General features: G+C 53.3%; 1 protein-coding gene across 2 annotated transcripts in view; it reads left to right on the forward strand.

Moving 5' to 3' along the window:
• Positions 1-22,367, forward strand: part of ACSL3 (acyl-CoA synthetase long chain family member 3) — a 78,231-nt gene that overhangs the window by 30,728 nt on the left and 25,136 nt on the right. For both annotated transcript variants that reach the window (XM_029069802.2, XM_029069804.2), the window contains exons 2-4: positions 1,862-2,283; positions 7,833-8,010; positions 21,160-21,269. In XM_029069802.2, the coding sequence (XP_028925635.1) occupies positions 1,862-2,283; positions 7,833-8,010; positions 21,160-21,269 (710 nt within the window). The remainder of the gene's footprint in view (positions 1-1,861; positions 2,284-7,832; positions 8,011-21,159; positions 21,270-22,367) is intronic.

Raw genomic sequence — 22,367 nt, forward strand, 5'->3', positions numbered from 1 at the left:
AACATGCTTTCTCTGCTGTAACTCTTTTATTGTTCGTAGTTTTTAAGTGCAGGCTGAGAGTGTTATTTCTGATAGTCACAAATCTTCCTCGAACTATATCCGTTGTGACGGGGTCTGGGCCGGGACCCGGGGATCCCGTAAAATCCCCAGAGCCCGTGGCCCATTCAGTCGGAGCCGGGCAGCTCCGAGAGCCGGTCAGGGGAGTTAGGAGCTGCTAGGAGCCTGTTAAGGTCGTGGTGGACGGATGGCTCGGTGGAAAGAGCCCGGGCTTGGGAGTCAGAGGTCAGGGGTTCGACTCCCGGCTCTGCCGCTTGTCAGCTGTGTGACTGTGGGCAAGTGACTTAACTTCTCTGTGCCTCAGTTACCTCATCTGGAAAATGGGGATTAACTGTGAGCCTCACGTGGAACGACCCGATGACCCTCTATCTACCCCGGCGCTTAGAACAGCGCTCTGCACCTAGTAAGCGCTTAACAAACACCGACATTATTATTATTATTATTATTAAGTAAATAAATTACGGGTACGTAATTGCCACAGGGCTGAGAGTGAGAGGCCTCCCGGAGGAGATGCGAAACTTTAAGAAGGCTTTGAAGGTGGGCAGAGTGGCGGTCCGGTGTATATGGAGGGAGAGGGCGTTCCGGATCCGAGGAGGGATGTGGGAAAGGGATCGGTGGTGGGATGGATGAGAGAGAGGCGCAGTGAGCGAGCCGGCGTTAGAGGAGTGAAGTGTGTGATGATGATGGTATTTAAGTGCTCAGTATGTGCCGAGCACTGTTCTAAGCACTTGGAGTAGATACAAGGTAATCAGGAAGTCCCTCGTGGGGCTCCATTATACAGCCGAGGTCACTGAGGCCCAGAGAGGTTAAGTGACCCGCCCAAAGGCGCACAGCCGATAAGTGGCAGAGATCAGGCCGTAGCATAGTAGGAAATCAGCAAGGTAAGGTAGGAGGGGGCGAGAAGATGGAGTGCTTTAAGGACGACGATAAGGAGTTTCTGTTGGATGCGGAGTTTCATTCGTTCATTCGATGGTATTTATTGAGCGTTCACTATGTGCAGAGCACCGTACGAAGCGCTTGGAATGTACAGTTCGGCAACAGAGAGAGACAGTCCCTGCCCGGTGACGGGCTCACAGTCTTGGGCAACCACCGGAGGTTCTCGAGGAGTGGGGAAAGACGGACTGAAATTTGTTTGTTTGTTTTTTTTTTATTTAGAAAAATAACCTGCCCGGGCAGTAGGCGAAGTATGAACGGAAGCGGGGAGAGACAGGAGGCAGGGAGGTCAGCGAGGAGGTCGAAGCAGTAGACCAGGCGGGCTAGGATGAGCGCTCGGATTAGCGTGGTGACGATTCGGATGGCGAGGCTGGGGTGGGTTTTTGGAGCGACGTGAAGGTCGAACCACCAGGATTCGGTGACAGATTGAATATGTGGGTCGAGTGAGAGAGACGAGTCGAGGGTGATGCCGGTTCCCCAATTGCTGATGAAGGAGGAGGAGGAGGCTGGGATAGGGAGGGAGGGAAGGAGGGACAGACCGGCTTCCACTAGGATACAAGTACATGTCTCCAGTCAGTATTCTCTATCTGCAAAGCTTTTATATTTGCATATATATATATATATATATATATATGTACAGTAGGGGATTAATATTTAAATGCTGCATCTAAGGTATTTAAATGGAGGTGGGAAAAGGACAATGGACTGATATAACACGGTTCAGTGAAGGTAAACGTCGCTGTGGTAAAAACGACGCTGCGCTTCAGACAACGTAAATTTCCTTCTCGTAATACAAAGAAGAATGGGGTGAAATTTTTTTTTCGAATGCGACGACAGACTAACTCCTTTATTTATTTCTTCCCCTTTTTAGATTCTTCCCGAAGTCCACTGACTCAACTCTGCGCAATTATGAATGAAACCGGGTCGTCGCATAAAGCCTCGATGAAGCTCAAACACACCATCAATCCCATCCTTTTGTATTTTATAAACTTTGTCGTATTCATCTACACTATTTTAACGTACGTTCCATTTTACTTCCTCTGTGGGACGAGACAGGTCATAGCAAGATCAAACCAAATTAAAGCAAAGCCCGTGAATGACGATCCGGAGAGTCCTTACAGGTCGGTTAATAGCCTGCGCTGTCTGGCGTCGGTTTTATACCCTGGATGCGACACCTTAGATAAAGTTTTTAAGTACGCAAAGACAAAATTTAAAAACAAAAGGCTCTTGGGAACACGCGACGTACTAAACGAGGAAGACGAGATCCAACCGAACGGCAAAGTGTTTAAGAAGGTAAGTTGGACCTTCCGTAGTCAGCCTGGAATTCTTGGTGAGGTAGAATTGACTTCGGGACCGGCAGAGACCAGACATTTGGAGCGAATGAAAGGCTTGGGTATTTTCGTCGCTATCCAAATCTTCCTTTTTTTTTTTTTTTTTTAAAGAGGAAGACAAACTCAGAACATGTAATTCCCTCGCCACGTGTTGCACAAATCTGAGACATTTCTGTGTGCGTTTTAAAGAAGATACCTGCTCTTTCCCCTGAAAGGAAAGTAGTGTAACAATAATGTTGGTATTTGTTAAGCGCTTACTAGGTGCAGAGCACCGTTCTAAGCGCTGGGGTGGATACAGGGTCATCAGGTTGTCCCTCGTGAGGCTCACAGTCTTAATCCCCATTTTCCAGATGAGGGAACTGAGGCCCAGAGAAGCGAGGTGACTCGCCCGCGGTCACCCAGCTGACGGGCGGCGGAGTCGGGATTCGAACCCATGACCTCTGACTCCTAAGCCCGGCCTCTTTCCACTGAGCCACGCTGCTTCTCTTGGTAATAATCATGTTGGTATTTGTCAAGCGCTTACTAGGTGCAGAGCACCGTTCTAAGCGCTGGGGGATACAAGGTGATCAGGTTGTCCCACTTGGGGCTCACAGTCTTCAACCCCATTTTCCAGATGAGGGCACTGAGGCCCAGAGAAGCGAAGGGACTCGCCCGCGGTCACCCAGCTGACGGGCGGCGGAGCCGGGATTCGAACCCCCGACCCCCGACTCCCGAGCCCGGGCTCTCTCCACCGAGCCACGCTGCCAGTTATTGTGCATGTTACATAAAGTGAATTTTAGGTACTCAGGGTGGCAAAGTGTGCTCGGTGGTAGGCGAAAACACAAGCGCGGAGTTTTCTCGCTTTTGTGCAAGAGCCTCTCCCATTTAATAATAATTATCTTGAAGTTCAGAGGGTCAGTTGGTAGAAAGGGAGGCTGGTACGTAGGCGGGTAAATGGCCGGTCTTCACTGAAGTCCCGTACGTGCCGGCGCGGGCCGACCTCCCCGCCGGCACATGAAGTCCACCCACGCATCCTCAGAGTCGATCCTCTTTACCGAGCGCTTGCGGGACAGGACTGTCCCCGACCCGATTATCGTGTATCCACCCCAGCACTTGGTACAGAGAAGCAGCGTGGCTCCGTGGAAAGAGCCCGGGCTTGGGAGTCCGAGGTCATGGGTGCGAATCCCGGCCCCGCCACTCGCCAGCTGTGTGACCGTGGGCAGGTCACGTCACTTCTCCGGGCCTCAGCTCCCTCATCTGTCAAATGGGGATGAAGACCGTGAGCCTCCCGTGGGACAACCTGCTGACCCCGTATCTCCCCCAGCGCTTAGAACGGTGCTCGGCACGTAGTGAGCGCTTAACAAATACCAACGTTATTATTACAGTGTCTGACACATAGTACTACCTAGAGGCATTAACAAATACATCGATTATTCTTCCACATCACAGTAATTATCATCTGTCAAGAAAGAATCAACATCCAGCTATCTCGTGGTTTAGCCCCTTCGCTTTTTGATCCCGTTTCTCATTTTCTATATTTCTTGCCCTCTCTGCGTCGTCAGGAGATAACAATACTACTAATAATGTCGGTATTTGTCAAGCGCTTACTAGGTGCAGAGCACCGTTCTAAGCGCTGGGGGAGATACAGGGGAATCAGGTTGTCCCCCGTGAGGCTCACAGTCTTCATCCCCATTTTCCAGATGAGGTCACTGAGGCCCAGAGAAGCGAAGTGACTCGCCCGCGGTCACCCAGCTGACGAGGGGCAGAGCCGGGAGTCGAACCCATGACCCCTGACTCCCGAGCCCGGGCTCTTTCCACTGAGCCGCCCCGCTTCTCTTGTCATGTCCCCTTCCACTCCTCTTCCACCCCCCTTCCTCAGACTCTCCTTCTGCCCTTTTTACCGTCTGTCTCCACGCTCAACTGTCAGTCCGTGGCGGACAGGGAACGCGCGTACCAACTCCGTCGTATCGTCCTCTCCCAGGCGCTCAGTACAGTGCTCTGCACGGAGTAAGCGCTCGGTAAACACCGTCGACGTAGTCGTTTATTCCGGGGTGCCCGTCACGGTTCGTCGCCCCGGACCCTGAGCCGGAGGGGGCCGTTGGCATCCGCATTTGCCTTCGGCCGCTGCGTCGCGCTGGGTTTCGGAAAAAGTCGGGGCTCTCCCGAAGTGCTTGATAGACACTGCGAGGATGGGGTACAGTAACAACGATGATAATCTGGTTTTGTTACGTAGCACTTCCAAACCCTTTCACACGTAAGCTCTCGTATCATTTCCTCCGCACTGAGAGAGGTAGTTTGTATCTTACTGTCTTATGCCGGTCGAGTCGTCTCCGACCCGTAGCGACGCCGCGGACGCGTCTCTCCCGGGACGCCCCGCCTCCACCTGCCGTGGTTCCGGCAGCGGATCCGTAGTCTTCTCGGGCAGAGTTACGGAAGCGGTTTACCAGTGCCTCCTCCCGCGCCGTAAACCCGAGTCGCCACCCCCGACTCCCTCCCCTCCGCCCAGCACGGGGGAGCCTCTCCCATCTGCTGGCCTTCCACTCGCTAGCCACTGGCCGAGCTAATAATAATAATAACGTTGGTATTGGTTAAGCGCTCACTATGTGCAGAGCACTGTTGTAAGCGCTGGGGCAGATACAGGGTCATCGGTTTGTCCCACGTGAGGCTCACCGATAATCCCCATTTTCCAGATGAGCCAACTGAAGCCCAGAGAAGCGAAGGGACTCGCCCACGGTCCCACAGCTGACAAGGGGCGGAGCCGGGAGTCGAACCCGTGACCTCTGATTCCGAAGCCCCCCGCTCTTTTCGCTGCCGCTTCTCCAAGCTAGGAACTAGCCAGGAACGGAATGGCCAGGCCTCCGCCTGACTCTCCCTCCCGTAGTGGAGACCGGCAGACCGCCGGAAACTCTCCAGCCGCGGCCCCGAGAGGGTCTGTGTTTTCCAGACGAGTTACCGTAAGGCTCGGAAAAATGAACGGATTTTTCCAAGGCCCTGCCGCTCATAGATTCGACTCCTGATTCCGAGTCCGGGGTTTTCCCCCTCTGAATGGAGCGGCTAGAGGTGTTCGGTGTAATTCAGTGTTTATTTCGAGGAGGAGCATCTCCTTATGGGACCCATAAAAAATGAAGACAGATACCATTATTATTAAAGATGCCAGGCTATGTTTTAGTTGTTTCACTTGATAGGGGATCCAGATATCCCGTTCAACCGGAATGAATGTATTGCTTTCTCAGTGCCACACCGTGGCACCCGTACACAAATTTAAGAGTTTCCAAGTAACGACCTCCCGTTCCGCTGTTTCGCTTTGCCTTCCGTCCGCCCCGTTTAGACCGCGAGCCCGTCCTCGTCTCTTGTCTGTTGCCGAGTTGTCCGTTCCAAGCGCTTGGTCCGGTGCTCCGCGCCTGGTAAGCGCTCGGTGAATACTGTCGAACGAATGAATGAGGTGAAAGCGTCGTGAGGAAGCGCGTTTTAACCAGAGTTCATAGAGAGTCCAACTGATCGTGGGATGGCAGGGCTCCCTGTCACGTTCATTTATAATAATAATAACGATGCTGGTATTTGTTAAGCGCGCACCATGTGCCGAGCACTGTTCTAAGCGCCGGGGTAGACGCGGGGGAATCAGGTTGTCCCACGTGGGGCTCACAGTCTTAATCCCCATTTGCCAGATGAGGTAACTGAGGCCCAGAGAAGGGAAGTGACTCGCCCACGGTCACACAGCTGACAAGCGGCAGAGCCGGGAGCCGAACCCATGCCCTCCGACTCCCAAGCCCGTGCTCTTTCCACTGAGCCACGCTGCTTCTCAGATTCACCGAACGTACTGAAGTTCCATTCATTTCTGTCGAACGTGCGTCGTCGGTTCAACGTCTGGCCTGTTGAATTCTACTGACCAGTTTCAGACCTTTCCCCATTTAATGGGAAAGCTCGTCGTCTGCCTCTGAGAAGCAGCGTGGCTCAGTGGGAAGAACCCGGGCTTGGGAGTCCGAGGTCACGGGGTTCGAAGCCCGGCTCTGCCGCCTGTCGGCTGTGTGACCCTGGGCGAGTCGCTTCACTTCTCGGTGCCTCAGTTGCCTCACCTGTAAAATGGGGATCGACTGTGAGCCTCACATGGGACAACCTGATGACCCTGCATCTGTCCTAGCGCTTAGAACAGTGCTCTGCACATAGTAAGCGTTGAACAAATACCAACATTATCATTATCATTATTTAAACGTCAAATGACTGTGTTTTTAAGAGGGAAACGTGAGGCCACTTTAAAGCATCTTGGTTTCTCGTTCTGCCGACGGTTATGTCGGTATCATTTAACGGGATGGGGAGCTGAGTCGGCTTTCTCTCTCCCCGCTATCAGTCCCGTTAATCCTCCGTTGAGGAAGTAGAAAGCTGAACGAAAGGCCTGGCAGGTAAATCCAAGACTCTTTCGGCATTTTGGATCCGAAATCAGATCTCTCTCTCTCCCGTAATTCGGCAGTTACTTCACCCTCAGCTTTTAAGGAGAAAAATGTGAACTGACTGTGATCCGATCCCTGCACCTTCTCGGCCAAATTCTCCTCTTTCTTCTCACCCCCGCAGAGCTCCCTTTGAGGTCAGTGGGGCTCGAGGAGCGGAAAATCGTGGGGTGCGGAGCAAGGTGAGAGTTTGGACCCTCTATTGAAAAGACGAAGAAAACATATATATATATATATATGTGTATATATGTATGCATATACATATATATATTTTTGCAGTCGTTGCCTCCTGATGTCGGTCCAATCCAGAAGCGTATCAGGGTGCCCGTTACCTTTATTTCGTGACACCTATTATTACTGTAGTTTGGTGGCAAGATTTAACCAAAATGCAGCAGAGGGCAGCATCGTATTTTGTTCGGGGGCTGGCCCGGAAAAATCCCCCGTAGAAAGTTATCATCGGGAATGACTGAAAGCTGAATGTCAGGTTAATTTATTTTAACCGTTGCTATTCGAAAACCGTAAATTTCGGAGAACCTTCCTTCCGGGCGCCTCGCGTCCGCTACCAAATTCAGCCATTTGTACGCGTAAGCCTCCCAGATACAATTTGGAAAGGGAATTTTCATCCCCGACTGCGTTTTCTTTTTGCCTGTCTAGAGCGCGGTAAACTGGGCTAAGCCCTTGGGGAGCGTACGGAGCGTATTTTACTTTATTCTCTAAGAATGAGGACAGAGGTAGGGGCAAATTTTTAATGGAGCGGGAGCATTCCGTGTGATTTTAGGAAACTAAAGATTCAAGAACGAATAGAATATCTCCAGCCTTTTTACTTGTTAGCCGCTGAATGTGTTTTCAGAGAATGACAGATCTTTGAACTCGTGGGCGGGAATATGTCTGTTGTTATAGCGTACTCTCCCAAGTCCCTGGTACAGTGCTTTGCACACAGTGAGCGCTCAATAAATACGGCCGAACGAACGAATGAACCGAAGGCGCGCCCCACAGGGCGTCAGTAGCACTTCGATGAAATATCTTGGTTTCAGTCCAGAATTTGAGCTTCATTAAAATGTTTTCGCCTCTTTGTTCCTCCTTTTGTCAGGTTATCCTTGGAAACTACAACTGGCTCTCGTACGAAGAGGTTTACGTCAGAGCCCTTAACTTTGGAAACGGCCTCCTTGTGTTGGGACAGAAACCGAAGACGAACATCGCCGTCTTCTGCGAGACTAGAGCCGAATGGATGATTGCCGCGCAAGCTTGTTTCATGTACAATTTCCAACGTAAGTAAATTAACAGGTCCCGAGGTATGCGGCCGGAGTAGCGTTCAGAGGGCCTTGAGTATTGTTTGACTTTTGGGCTTCTCAGCGTAATTAATCCGCCTTCGCTCGAGTTGGGGATATCACTGTGGGTTTTGCATTCGCTATCAAACATGGAAGCGTTTTTTTTTTTCTGTAAAAGTAATTTCTAAGAAAAATGAAGGAACCCCATTTTCGGCTCCGTCTGGCGAGTAGATGGAGAGAGGGAAAACCCGCTTAAAATTTGGGAAAGGAATAGGACCTGAGAGCCTGTTGAACAGCAACGGTCTTTTCTTTTCATCTGCTGCTGCTCCTCCCTCTTTTCCTCCTTATTGTTTGACTTTTGGGCTTCTCGGCGTAATTAATCCGCCTTCACTCGAGTTGGGGATATCACTGTGGGTTTTGCATTCGCTATCAAACATGGAAGCGTTTTTTTTTCTGTAGAAGTAATTTCTAAGAAAAATGAAGGAACCCCATTTTCGGCTCCGTCTGGCGAGTAGATGGAGAGGGGGAAAACCCGCTTAATGTTTGGGAAAGGAATAGGACCTGAGAGCCTGTTGAACAGCAACGGTCTTTTCTTTTCATCTGCTGCTGCTCCTCCCTCTTTTCCTCCTTATTGTTTGACTTTTGGGCTTCTCGGCGTAATTAATCCGCCTTCGCTCGAGTTGGGGATATCACTGTGGGTTTTGCATTCGCTATCAAACATGGAAGCGTTTTTTTTTTTCTGTAAAAGTAATTTCTAAGAAAAATGAAGGAACCCCATTTTCGGCTCCGTCTGGCGAGTAGATGGAGAGGGGGAAAACCCGCTTAAAGTTTGGGAAAGGAATAGGACATCAGAGCCTGGTGAACAGCAACGGTCTTTTCTTTCCATCTGCTGCTGCTCCTCCCTCTTTTCCTCCCTGAAGACCGTAGTCTCTCCTCCGGAATTGTTGGGTGGTTAGAAGGAATGTATAATAATGATGATGCTATTAATTAAGCGTTTACTGTGTGTCAAGTACTCTTCTAAGCGCTGGGGGAGATAGAGGGGAATCAGGTTGTCTCCAGTGGGGCTCACGGTCTTTAGTCCCATTTTACCAATGAGGTGACTGAGGTCCAGAGGGAGTCAGATGATTTATGATAATGATTATGGTCTTCGTAAAGCGCCGACTGTGTGCCGGGCCCTGTTCTCGCCCAAAGCCACACGGCCGACAAGGGGCGGAGCCGGGATTAGAACCCACCACCTCCGACTCCCGAGCCGGGGCCTTGAGGATAGGGATCGCGTCTCCTAAACTCTGCTGTTCTCTCCAGGTGCCCAGTGCGAAAGTTTGCACAAACGTAAGCGAGTGCCCCGATCGATAGGCCTGTGATTTATTTGCACACGAACGGCGGCTCATTCGGATTCAGCCGGACCCTACGGACTATTCTCTGCCAACCTTCAAGTTAAATTTATATCATCAACGCCCTAATAGTAATCGTCGCTTTTATTTTTTTCACCTCGGTTCCTTTTCACACCAGATCTAGAGAGCAGCATGGCGTGGTAGGCGGAGCACGGGCCCGGGAGTCGGAAGGTCAAGGGTTCTAAGCCCGGCCGTGCCGCTTGTCTGCCGTGTGACCTTGGGCAAGTCGCTTCGCTTCTCTGTGCCTCCGGTACCTCATCTGTAAAATGGAGATTGGGACCGTGAGCCCCAAGTGGGACGGGGAGTGTGTCCAACCCCATTGGCTTGTACCCACCCCAGCGCCCAGTACAGTGCCTGGCGCATAGTAAACGCTTAACGTATACCATAATCATTCGTAATTATTATTACAAGAGACAGGAGGGGCGTGCCCAAATCAGGGCACGGGTAAGGGCCACCAGTTTAATGGTCGGGTCCTTGTAAAATACGTGAGAAATGCATCACGGGGAAGTGATTTTCCTTTTCTTCCCCTTCCCCCCCCATCGATTTCCTCTTTTGCCAAAGAGTCCTAATTTCTATATTAGAATATGAAATTTGTGGTGTTCTTTTCAAGGTCATGTAATACAGAGTCCGTATCGGACGGCGGTCTTGAGAAGACCGTTTTAGTCCGATTGAGAATATAAGTGACTCGGCGCCACGTGACTCGGGCAAAAACAATGACCAGCACTGAGAAACAGTTGTGTGGAGGCATTTTTCGGTCAAGTTGAGCCAAGTCTAATGGCAGACCTCCAAGGACGTTGCAGTGGCAGAGAGGAGGAGGGAGAAGAAGTGTTTAGAGATGCTTGTGATGAGCAGTTGTCGTACCACATTAGGTAAAGTATGCTTCAAGAGAGACTCAGGTGGTTAGACTGCCACTTGGCAGCTGTGCGACTGTGGGCAAGTCACTTAACTTCTCGGTGCCTCAGTTACCTCATCTGTAAAATGGGGATTAACCGCGAGCCTCACGTAGGACAACCTGATGACCCGGTATCTACTCCAGCGCTTAGAACGGTGCTCTGCACATAGTAAGCGCTTACCAGATACCCACATTATTATTATTAGGATGTATAAAAATGCATTTCTCCTAATTGAATGCCTGAAAGCAAATACCTTGTCTTCTAAAACCGGGTGGAGTTGCGTCGTGAAATTGTCCAGGAGGACGACCCGTGGTTTCATTTAGGCACGTTGTAATTAGGGATGTTTACCCTGCCAGGTGCGATTCGTTGTTTTAAGATTGCTTCTTCGGAATCCTTCGCTTTGAAAATTCACTTGAGGAATCCCGTCATTTTTACAGGCCTGGGAGCGTATCCCGGGCTATCCTCCTTTTCCCTTCCTCGGCCTGGTCCGGAACCGTAAACTAATGAAAAAGTCCAAATGAATTTCTCATTTTACATTCGGAACGAATGGCTTTTATCTGCCTTTTATCGGGATTTCTCAGGAGATCCGGACAACTGTCAGGCGTTCAGTTAGTTGTATTTATCGAGCACTTACCGTGTGCCGGACACCGTACTGCGTCCTCGGGAGAGTACGAGAGAATATTGCAGACGCATTCCCCGCCCTCAACGAGTCTAGAGGGGGAGACGATAATCCGGTAAATTACAGATATGTACATAAAGTAGTACCGCGGGGTTGAGGACGGGGTGAATATCAAGTGCTTAAAAGGAACAGATCCAACTGCACTGGCGATGCAGAAGGGAGAGGGAGTAGAAGAAACGCGGGGTTAGTTAGCCTCGCAGGAGGCCTCTCGGAGGAGGGTTCGATTTGACTCGACGGCCTTTCCCGGGCCCGGCCTGGATTCCCCGTCCGCCACCGGGGAGGGAAGCCCACTCGGCGGGCGCGCCGCGCTCGCGCGACCTAACTCCGAAGTTGATCGAGCGCAACTTGCATTTGGACGTCGAGACGTCGGGGGGCGGGTTGGCCGCTTCCCCCCGGGAGGTCCCCCCACCCACCCCCTTTTAATCGCCGCCCTCTGAATTTTCACCGAGCGCACGAGTCGCAAATAGTCGTAGAACTAGGCCGGGCGGAGAAGGGAGACGATCCAGGGACAGACTCACAGACCTGTAGGGGTAACGGGATTCCTGAGGTGAGACTTCCGAGAGAAGGACGCCGAAGAAATTCACTCGTAAACCGATGAGTCTTGCGGGCAGATTTAACCTCCCTCATTATAATGCGTCTCTCTGAGCCACCCCTTTCATAAACAGGTTCTTCATTTAGCGCTCGTTTGCGAGGTGTATTTTTAACGCTGGTATCTCTCACCCGGAGGGGTGTTCCGAGCACGCCGAATAAAGTCCGTTGCAATTTAGCGTTAGATAACGACAGACCTCCGGTCTAATAAAAGGTGCCTCGTTGCTGGTGAAGAACGGCGCTTTGAAAGCTGAGTATTTGCATAAGCACACACGTATTCAGAATCCTTGATTACTGGTACATACTTTCATCCTTATTCGATATGTCACTTTTATCACTTATGATAGGTAGCAGGATTGTTGGACCGGTCGGACAGTAACTGCCCAGAGCGGTGGGAGGGCTGGGTTAGAATTAATAACGATGATAATAACGTTGGTATTTGTTAAGCGCCTACTATGTGCAGAGCACCGTTCTAAGCGCCGGGGGAGAGGCAGGGTCATCAGGTCGTCCCACGTGAGGCTCACGGTTAATCCCCATTCTGCAGACGAGGTAACCGAGGCCCCGAGAAGCGAAGCGACTCGCCCACGGTCGCACAGCTGACAAGCGGCAGAGCCGGGATTCGAACCCATGACCTCCGACCGCAAAGCCCGGGCTCTTTCCGCCGAGCCCGCGTCGGCATTTGTTAAGCGCGTACTACGTGCAGAGCGCCGTTCTAAGCGCCGGGGGAGAGACGGGGTCATCAGGGCGTCCCACGTGAGGCTCACGGGTAATCCCCATTTTACAGACGAGGGAACCGGGGCCCAGAGAAGTGAAGTGACTCGCCCACGGTCACCCAGCTGACGAGTGGCGGAGCCGGGAGTCGAACCCGTGACCGCCGACTCCGAAGCCCAAGGTCTTTCCACTGAGCCACGCTGCTGTAGGGTAGTCAGGGAGCGCTTACTGGGTGCGGAGCACTGTACTGAGTACGCGGGAGAGTACGGGGGGGAGACGGACGTAAAGATCGAAGTGCCACGAGGCGAGGGTGACTGTCACGGTGCCGCAGCGTGGCCCAATGGAAAGAGCCCGGGCTTGGGAGTCGGAGGCCGTGGGTTCGAATCCCGGCTCCGCCGCTTGCCAGCTGTGTGACGTTGGGCGGGTCGCTTCACTTCTCTGCGCCTCGGTGACCTCGTCTGTCAAATGGGGAGGAAGACCGTGAGCCCCACGCGGGACACAACCTGATCACCTTGTATCCCCCGGCTCTTAGAACAGCGCTTTGCACATAGTAAGCGCTTAACAAATGCCACCGTTTATTCTTTTTATTTAAGGAGTATACAGCCAAGCGCAGAATAATAGTAATGCCAGCGCTATTCGTTAAGCACTGTTCTAAGCGCTGGGGTAGATACAAGGTTATACCGGTTGTCCCATGTGGGGCTCGCGATCTTAATCCCCATTTTACAGAGGAGGGAACTGAGGCACAGAGAATAATGATAATGTTGGTATTTGTTAAGCGCTCACTAATAATAATAATAATGTTGGTATTTGTTAAGCGCTTACTATGTGCCGAGCACTGTTCTAAGCGCTGGGGTAGACACAGGGGAATCGGGTTGTCCCACGTGGGGCTCACAGTCTTAATCCCCATTTTACAGATGAGGTAACTGAGGCACCGAGAAGTTAAGTGACTTGCCCAAAGTCACACAGCTGACAAGTGGCCGAGCCGGGATTCGAACCCATGACCTCTGACTCCAAAGCCCGTGCTCTTTCCACTGAGCCACGCTGCTTCTATGTGCAGAGCACTGTTGTAAGCGCTGGGGTAGACACAGGGGAATCAGCTCGTCCCACGTGGGACTCACAGTCTTCATCCCCATTTGACAGACGAGGTCACTGAGGCCCAGAGAAGTGAAGCGACTTGCCCACGGTCACCCAGCTGACAGGCGGCAGAGCCGGGATTCGAACCCATGACCTGGGACTCCCAAGCCCGGGCTCTTTCCCCCGAGCCACGCAGAAGCGAAGCGACTTGCCCCAACTCACACAGCTGACAGACGGCGGAGCCGGGATTAGAGCCCACGACCTCCGACTCCCGAGCCCGGGCTCCTTCCACTGAGCCACGCCGCTGCTCAGTGCGCGTAGCGCACGGTGACTGCGGAGGGGAGAGTGGCTGGGGAAGTGAGGGCTTCTGATCAGAATTCCTCCGCTTCACCCGCCGATGGGCCGATCACCGTATGTGCCTCTCTGGGGATGACGTAGCCGTACGGTCGATGTGGTGTTGGGGGACTCTGATTCATATGCTTTTAATTACCCGGCATCGTAAATCAATCACAGATATGTACATGAGCGCCGTGGGGATGAGGGGGCGGGGTGGACGCAGAGGATCCGGGACGGCGGATCCCCAACGCGCCGATGACGCGCGGGAGGAAGAGCGAGCTGGGGGAGGAGAAGGTTTCATTAGGGAAGGCGACGCGCTCCTTAACGAGGCGTCGAAGCTGGGGAGAGCGTGAGTCTGGAATATACGGAGGAGCCGGAAGGTAATTTCAGACCGGAGGCCGGGGGAGGGGTAGACGAGATGGAGGCCCAGTGATGGAGCTGCTGGCGGAGGAGCGAAGCGTGCAGCCTGGGTTGTACTGGCCGGTCGGGCCTATTGATCGAGCGCATACCGTATGCAGAACGCTGTCAGCAGCGTGGCTCGGTGGAGCGAGCCCGGGCCTGGGAGTCGGAGGGCGTGGGTTCGAATCCCGGCTCTGCCGCCCGTCCGCTGGGTGACCGTGGGCAAGTCGCTTCACTTCTCCGGGCCTCAGTGCCCTCATCTGGAAAATGGGGATGAAGGCGGTGAGCCTCGTGTGGGACAACCTGATCGCCCAGCGCTTAGAGCGGTGCTCTGCACGTAGTAAGCGCCTCACGAATACCGACGTTACTGTTGTTATTACTAGGCGCCTGGGAGGACACCGTACAGCAATAAACAGACGCGTTGGTTCGGTCGCGTTTGCCGAGCGCGTACCGTGCTCTGTACCCGGTCTTCTCTCGTTTGTTGCAGAGAGCCGAATGTCCTTTTCAGTCCCCTGGAGGCTCTGAGCTCCCCGTGGGCAGCGACTGCGCCTAACACCTCCGACGCGCCGTACCCTCCCGAGCGCTTAGCGGAGTATTCTGCGCCCAGCGAGCGCTCCCCCGATCGATTCAGCGTTTGAGTTTGGGATTCCCCACTGTTCCAGTGGGGGAGGTGACGACGCTTCTACCGAGGTAGCGAACGCCATCGAGAACGATTGAATTTAATAAGGTTGTATTTGTTAAGCGCTTACTGTGTGCCGAGCACTGTTCTAAGCGCTGGGGTAGACACAGGGGAATCAGGTGGTCCCACGTGGGGCTCCCGGTCTTCATCCCCATTTTCCAGATGAGGGAACTGAGGCCCAGAGAAGTGAAGTGACTCGCCCGGAGTCACACAGCCGCCAAGTGGCAGGGCTGGGATTCGAACTCGTGAGCCCTGACTCCAAAGCCCGTGCTCTTTCCACTGCGCCGCGCTGCTTCTCCGGCGTGGCCGGAGAAGAATTTGGAACCCTTCTAATTCAAGACGCCAATCCTAAAATGGCGGGCACTGGAGAAGAGGTCCACATTTAGAATCAGAAAGCGTGATATCAAATAAAAAACTTTCTCTTGGATTTCTCTCGGACCACTGGATTATAGAAACCTCTTCTTTAAGGCGATGGCGCTGGCAGACCGTTATTAATAATGATGATAATAGCGATGGTGCTTGTTAAGCGCTTACTACGTACCGGGCACTGTATTAAGTACGGGGATCGATACGATCAGATCGGGTCGGACGCAAGTCCCCGTCCCACGTGGGGCTCGCGGTTCCAATCCCCGTTCGATAGCTGAGGTCACTGAGGCACAGAGAAGCGAAGCGCCTTGCCCGGGGTCACACAGCAGACAAGTGACGGGGCCGGGATTAGAACCCAGGTCCTCCGGACCTCCAGGCTCTATCCACTTGGCCACGCTGCTTCTTCTGAAATGGTTTTAACTGATTGGTGAAGGCCCTCGCAAGCCAACTGTAGAAGCCACGTCTTGATCGCTTCCTCCTTGGTGACGTCGATGGCACCCTGCTGTAAGTTACATAGACCCCGTGGGCCCCGTCAACCCTCGCTTCCGGCGTCTTTTCTGTCGTTGCGACTTTTTCCCTAGGTGAATGAGGGATGATTTTGTGTCCGACAGTAAGCGCGGGGTTTTAGTTGCATATTACGGGATAGAGGAACTTCGATTTCTGCTAGGTTGTTTACGTAACGGGGGTCACTGGACTAAGTGGAAAGAGCTCGTGGGAACTTGTGCTTGCAGGCGCTCTTCCGTACCGTGCTCCCACCAAGTTCGAGGACACCGCGCGCGGGTGGATTTGCCCCGCAACCGGGCCGTGTCGCGGTGGGCTCGTGAGCCAGTTCTGCCGAAGGAGCTCCTTCTGATGACGGAAGCGTCAAGGGCCCTTTCTCTTCGCAGAGCTAGTGTTTTCAAAATGGAATTCCTTCAGCCGACCCGCTTGAAAGGCAAGAGGTTAGAAATGAAGTCGATCCGATTCTGATAGCGAGTCCTTGAACTGGGGGGAGAAACAAATCGCACTCGCGGCTTCTGTTAGAACCTCATCGTTAAGTGACCGAAGGGGGTCAGAGGCGTCGCCTGGCACACCGGCAGGGGAGAGGTCGAAGGTCCTGGCTTATACCGAAAATCCGAGGGGGTCGATTGCGACGGTTCCGCTTTTAGCCCACCTTCTCGCCCCGCCAGCCGAGTCCTTCGAGCCGCCACCGCTCCAATTTCCCCAGAACCGCCGTGTGACCTCGGACGGGTCGCCTCACCTCTCGGTGCCCTCATCTGTAAAATGGGGCCCGAGCCCGCGAGCCCCGTGTGGGACGTGAGAGGCGTCCAGCCACCCCCCGGCGCTCCGAACAGTCTTCGGTGGTCGGCGAAGTTACCGGGAGAGGCTCTCCGGAGCTCCGCCCTGCGCTCGAGGCGTTTAAAAGTTACGGCCAGGTAAACGCGTCGATCGCGTCTGGTCTGGGCGGCCCGGAGGCGGATGCGTCGAGATTAAAGGAATCCATATTTCCATTATTTCTCTTTTCTGATAACCCTTTCCAATAAGACGGATCCGACCCTTAGGTTTTCCGTTGTGATTTAGAACCGGGAGGGCAGGTTTATTTGTTTCTTTCTCCCCCATGGGATGGCGACTTGGGAATGTCCGTTAATCGGCGTAGGAGGCTGCCGTTTTGGCAGCCATTTCATGGGAGGACTGGTGGGTCGCTACGGTACCCTGCACGTAGTAAGCGCTTAACAGATGCCATCGTTGTTATTATTTTATCCCCTCCCCCAACCGACTGCTATTATCCTGCTTGGATCTGGGGACGGAATCGAGGTCCCCGAACGGCCGCTGCGGGCCGAAAGAGCCCCAGAATCTCCTGGGGTGGGGCTTTCAGTCGGGTCCCGTGTCTCCAAAGGCGGCGGAGAAGCGGCGTGGCTCAGCGCAAAGAGCCCGGGCTCGGGGGTCAGAGGTCATGGGTTCTGATCCCGGCTCTGCCGCTCGTCAGCTGTGGGACTGCGGGCGAGTCACTTCCCTTCTCTGGGCCTCAGTTCCCTCATCTGTAAAATGGGGGAATAAGACCGTGAGCCCCACGTGGGACGACCTGATCACCCTGTATCTCCCCCAGGCGCTTAGAACAGTGCCCCGCCCATAGTAAGCGCCTAACGGATACCGCCGTTGTTATTATTTGGTGTTTAAGCGTGGTGCCGTCCCTATTACCGTTGGTTGGGGAATTCGGTAGCTTTGTCTCATCCAGGCTGCCTTATGCAAAACACGCCGGTAATAATAATAACTGTGGTTTTCGTGACGTGTCTGCTCTGCGCCCTGAGTGCCGGGGTCGGCCCGAGGGGATCGGTTAGGACACGGTCCGGGCCCCACACTCTTAATCCCCGTTTTACAGAGGAGGTAACGGAGGCTCAGGGATGGTAGGCGATTTTGCCCAAGGTGACGCAGCAGGCAAGTGGCGGAGCGTGGATCAGATCCCAGGTCCTCTGACTCCCAGGGTTGTGCGGTTTCCATTAGTCCACACTGCTCGGTGGCTGGTGGCCATCCGGCCCGGAGTATCCCCTATAGGCCGGGGCCACCGGGAGCGGGGAAATTTGGAACCAGTCGGGGCCCGGGGGCTGAGAAGGGAAGAACTCGCCCTTGGAATTCCCACCTCCCCTGCCAACCATCTCCCCCCGCCAGGTGCCCTGGACTAGAGAGAAGCAGCGTGGCTCAGCGGAAGGAGCCCGGGCTCGGGAGTCAGAGGTCATGGGTTCGAACCCCGACCCTGCCCCTCGTCAGCTGTGTGACTGTGGGCGGGTCACTTCCCTTCTCTGGGCCCCAGTTCCCTCATCTGGAAAACGTTTCGCTCCCCCGGGCCTCGGTTTCCTCCTCTGGAAAAGGGGGACGGAGACGGCGAGCCCGTGTGGGACGGCCTCGTTACCCTGTGTAAGCCCCAGCGCTTAGAACAGGGCTCGGCACCTACTAGGCGCTTAACAAATACCATTATTTTTAAAATGGGGATGGAGACTGCGAGGCTCACGTGGGACAACCTCATTCCCCTGCATCCACCCCAGAGCTTAGAACCGTGCTCTGCACGTAGTAAGCGCTTAACAGATACCAACATCAGAGAGGCGGCGTGGCTCGGCGGAAAGAGCCCGGGCTCGGGAGTCAGAGGTCCTGGGTTCAGATGCCGGCTCTGCGGCCGGTCAGCCGTGTGACTGTGGGCGAGTCACTTCACTTCTCTGTGCCTCACTTACCCCATCTGTAAAATGGGGATTAAGACCGTGAGCCTCACATGGGGCAACCTAATTAGCCTGTATCACCCCCGGCGCTTAGACCAGTGCTCTGCACATAGTAAGCGCTTAACCGATACCAACATTATTGGTACAGTTATCCCGGGCCAAACCCAACCGGAACGCGTCCGTGCTTCCTCTCCGTTTTCCTGTCTCGAGTCATTCAGTTGTGTTTATCTAGCCCATCCCGTGTGTAGAGAAGCGGCGTGGCTCAGTGGCAAGATCACGGGCTTGGGAGTCAGCGGTCGTGGGTTCGAATCCCGGCTCTGCCCCTTGGCAGCTGTGGGACTGTGGGCGAGTCACTTCGCTTCTCTGGGCCTCCGTGACCTCATCTGTAAAACGGGGATTAAAACTGTGGCACAACCTGATCGCCCCGTATTTACCCCGGCGCTTAGAAAACAGCGCTCTGCACGTAGTGAACGCTTAACAAATGCCAACATTATTACTATCAGAGCTTCCTACGCTAAGCACTTGGGAGATACGACGTAACAGAGTTGGTAGACGCGTTCCCTGCCCGCAAGGAGCGTCCAGTCTAGAGGGGGAGACAGTCATTAATATAAATAAACTACGTTACCGACACATGTGCTCCGGGGCCGCGGGAAGGGCGAACGAAGGGGGCAGATCCGGGCGGAAGGGCGGCGCAGAAGAGGAAGATGAGAGCTTCGACGGGAAAGGCTTCTTGAAGGGGAGGGCGGCGTAACATCCATCACCCGGGTATTTCCGGCTCCCCGTTGGTTATCCGTGCTGTTAAGTGACAGGAAGCCGGGGAGGGTCAGATACCTACGACGGAAACGTCGTCAGGAACTCGAGCAAGGCTAAGGAGGCGGACCTTTAATTTCCCTAAAACCCCGGTCTCGTGACTGGATGGGTTTTTAATTTTTTTTGTCCTTGTAAATAAGTAGTGTATTTTAGAGAAATCTGAGGGATGCTATTCCACGCCCCCCATTCCAAACTGTTTTTACACGTGACGCTCCTGAAGGCCCGTCGTGGATAGGCGGCCTGTCTGCCGGTTCTGAGAAGCGGCATGGCCTGATGGAAAGAGCATGGGTCTGGGAGTCGGAGGACCTGGCCTCTGAGCCTGGCTCCTCCACATTATCTGCTGTGTGACCTTGGGGAAGTTACTGAACTTCTCTGTGCCTCATCTGCCAAGTGGATTCACTACCCATTCTCCCTCCTACTTAATAATAACAGTACCGTTGGTATTTGTTAAGCGCTCACTATGGTGCCGAGCACTGATCTGAGCGCTGGGGTAGACACAGGGGAATCAGGTTGTCCCAGTGGGGCTCACGGCCTCCATGCCCGTTTTCCAGATGAGGTCACTGAGGCACCGAGAAGCTAAGTGACTTGCCCAAAGTCACACGGCTGAGCAGTGGCCGAGTCGGGATTCGAACCCGTGACCTCTGACTCCAAAGCCCGTGCTCTGAACCCCTTCTGGCTGGGTCCCGATTATCTTCTAACTTAGCCCAGTGCTTAGTTCAGTGCTTCACACACAGAACGTGCTTAACAAAGTGGAAAGAGCCCGGGCTTGGGAGTCAGAGGTCATGGCTTCTAATCCCGGCTCCACCGCTTGTCAGCCGTGTGACTTTGGGCAAGTCACTTCACTTCTCTGAGCCTCGGTGACCTCATCTGCAAAATATGGGGATGAAGACCGTGAGCCCCACGTGGGGCAACCTGATCTCCTTGTATCCCCCCGGCGCTTAGAACGGTGCTTGGCATACAGTAAGCGCTTAACAAATGCCGTCATTATTAAATACCTCTATCGTTGTTATTATTATTATTTTGTACTCTCCCAAGTGCCAAGTACAGGGCGCTAAATGCTCACCATTGATTGATTTTATAAACAGGAAAAACAAATGTTTTTTTGGACCCACCTTAATCTTTCACCATCTTAACAATGTTTTTCTTTTTCTCAAACCCTTCCCCTCCAAGTCTCCATGGACTTGTTACTCTCCTTCCTGCCACCCACCCCCTTCCTTCACATCCCCTTTTGGATTGGTACTTTCTTAATATCTAAATGCTTCTTCAAAAATTACATACATCAGGGACCGACCGTCTTTTCACACGGGACTGCCAAACCCAATGAAACCGTCGGTAGTCGACGTGCTAAGGGCCGGTCGGGGCGTGATATCGTTAAGTTACGCGTCGGAGCGTGTTGATGCGACTGTGCCTCGGGGCCGCTTCGTAGCAACAGCTGTCGCCGCCAGCAGGAATGGGAGGAGGAGGAGGAGGAGGAGGAGGAGGAGGAGGAGGGGAATTCATCTAGAGCAGCACTGTCGTATTTATTGAGCGCCTACTGGGCAGAGCACCGTACGGGGCGCTTAGCGCTGGAGTGGACAGAGCGCAAGCTGGGAGACAGAGGACCTGCGTTCTGATCCCGTCTCTGCCAGTTGCTTGCCGTGGGACCTTGTCAAGGTCACCTACCGTCCGCGCCTCGCTTTCCTCACCTGCAGAATGGGGGTTCCGTACTTGTTCTTCCTCCTACCTAGACTGTGAGCCCTGAGCGGGGTAGGGACCGTGTCCAACCCGATTAACTTGCTTCTGACCCAGCCCTTCGAACAGTGCTTGACACAGAGTCAGATCAGAGTAATAATAATCATTTATTTATTTTTCGTGCGTCTGACGCTTTCCCGGTAGGGTGCCGTGGTTTGCGTGGGCCTTCGGATCCAGCCTGAGAATAGATGCCGGCTCTTTCTGTCATCTGTAGAGCTCTGCTCTGCTATATTTCAACATGGGTGGGAGGAGGGGGCTTTTTAATTTTGTTTCTAGCAACCTTTTTCTCTCTTGTCTCCTGCAGTCGTTACACTGTATGCTACCTTGGGAGGCCCAGCGATTGTGCATGGATTAAATGAAACCGAAGTGACCAACATCATTACCAGTAAAGAACTTCTTCAGACAAAATTGAAGGTGAGGAAATCTCTCTGTGGATACTGAGTTCAAGATTACTTTCTGAATCCGATGGATTTGTTTCTGTCCGCCAAAGCTTTTACGAATACCCAAGTTGTACCTCCTTTTGGGTTTTTTCCTTCTGAGGGAAGAGACGGGGTCTTAATCTAGACGGTGTAATAAATAATGTTGGTATTTGTTAAGCGCTTACTACGTGCAGAGCACTGTCCTAAGCGCTGGGGGAGATACAGGGTCATCAGGTCGTTCCCACGTGAGGCTCACGGTCGATCCCCATTTGACAGACGGGGTAACCGAGGCACAGAGAAGTGAAGTGACCTGCCCTCGGTCACACGGCTGACAAGTGGCAGAGCTGGGATTCGAACTCATGCCCTCTGACTCCCAAGCCCGGGCTCTTTCCACCGAGCCACGCTGCTTAGTAATGCTAGAGAAGAGTTCTTTAATAAGTTTCGAATAAATCTTTGCGCTTGCGTTGGGCTCCGTGGCTTTCCCCTTTCTTGTGTTTTGCGGTTTACGTCACGACCGTGCTGCGAAACCACGGACTTCGAGGCTACGGTTGGGTCCCCACTGCCGTGGGGGACTCTGTCCTGGGATCTGCGTGACGACCCGCGCCTCTCGGGATCCGGAATCCCTTCCGTGGGCTCTTGATGGGCAGCGTCAGAGAGGCGGCCGGGGAAGATGGAAGCTCGCCAGTGAAGGGAAACTGTCGACTGACTCTCCGTGGCAGAAACCCAACCGTGTTTTTATGATGGCACGGCCCGAGGCGGGCTTTCGCACGTTTCCCGGGGAGATTCGTCCGGGACTTGTCCGAAGGGAGCCAGAAGGATGCCAGGAAACGGGCCCTCCTAGCCATGGGCTAGGGGGAAATCTTTTCCTTTGGCGTAGCCTCAGATTCTTCCTTGGCCTCCCTACCGTCTGGTGATACAGCTTACCCGTACCGCTTTCCAGTGGGTTCTGCTCCACGACTTGGACTGTGTCCAACCTAATTCACTTCTGTCTATCCCAGTGCTTAGACCAGTTTTTGGCACATGAAAAGCACTTAAAAGTACCACCGAAAAGCTTTCCAACATGCTTATGCCTCCCCTATATTTAAAAAAAAAA

The sequence above is a fragment of the Ornithorhynchus anatinus genome, chromosome 7 (assembly GCF_004115215.2).
Source record: "Ornithorhynchus anatinus isolate Pmale09 chromosome 7, mOrnAna1.pri.v4, whole genome shotgun sequence".
Taxonomy (NCBI): Eukaryota; Metazoa; Chordata; class Mammalia; order Monotremata; family Ornithorhynchidae; genus Ornithorhynchus; species Ornithorhynchus anatinus.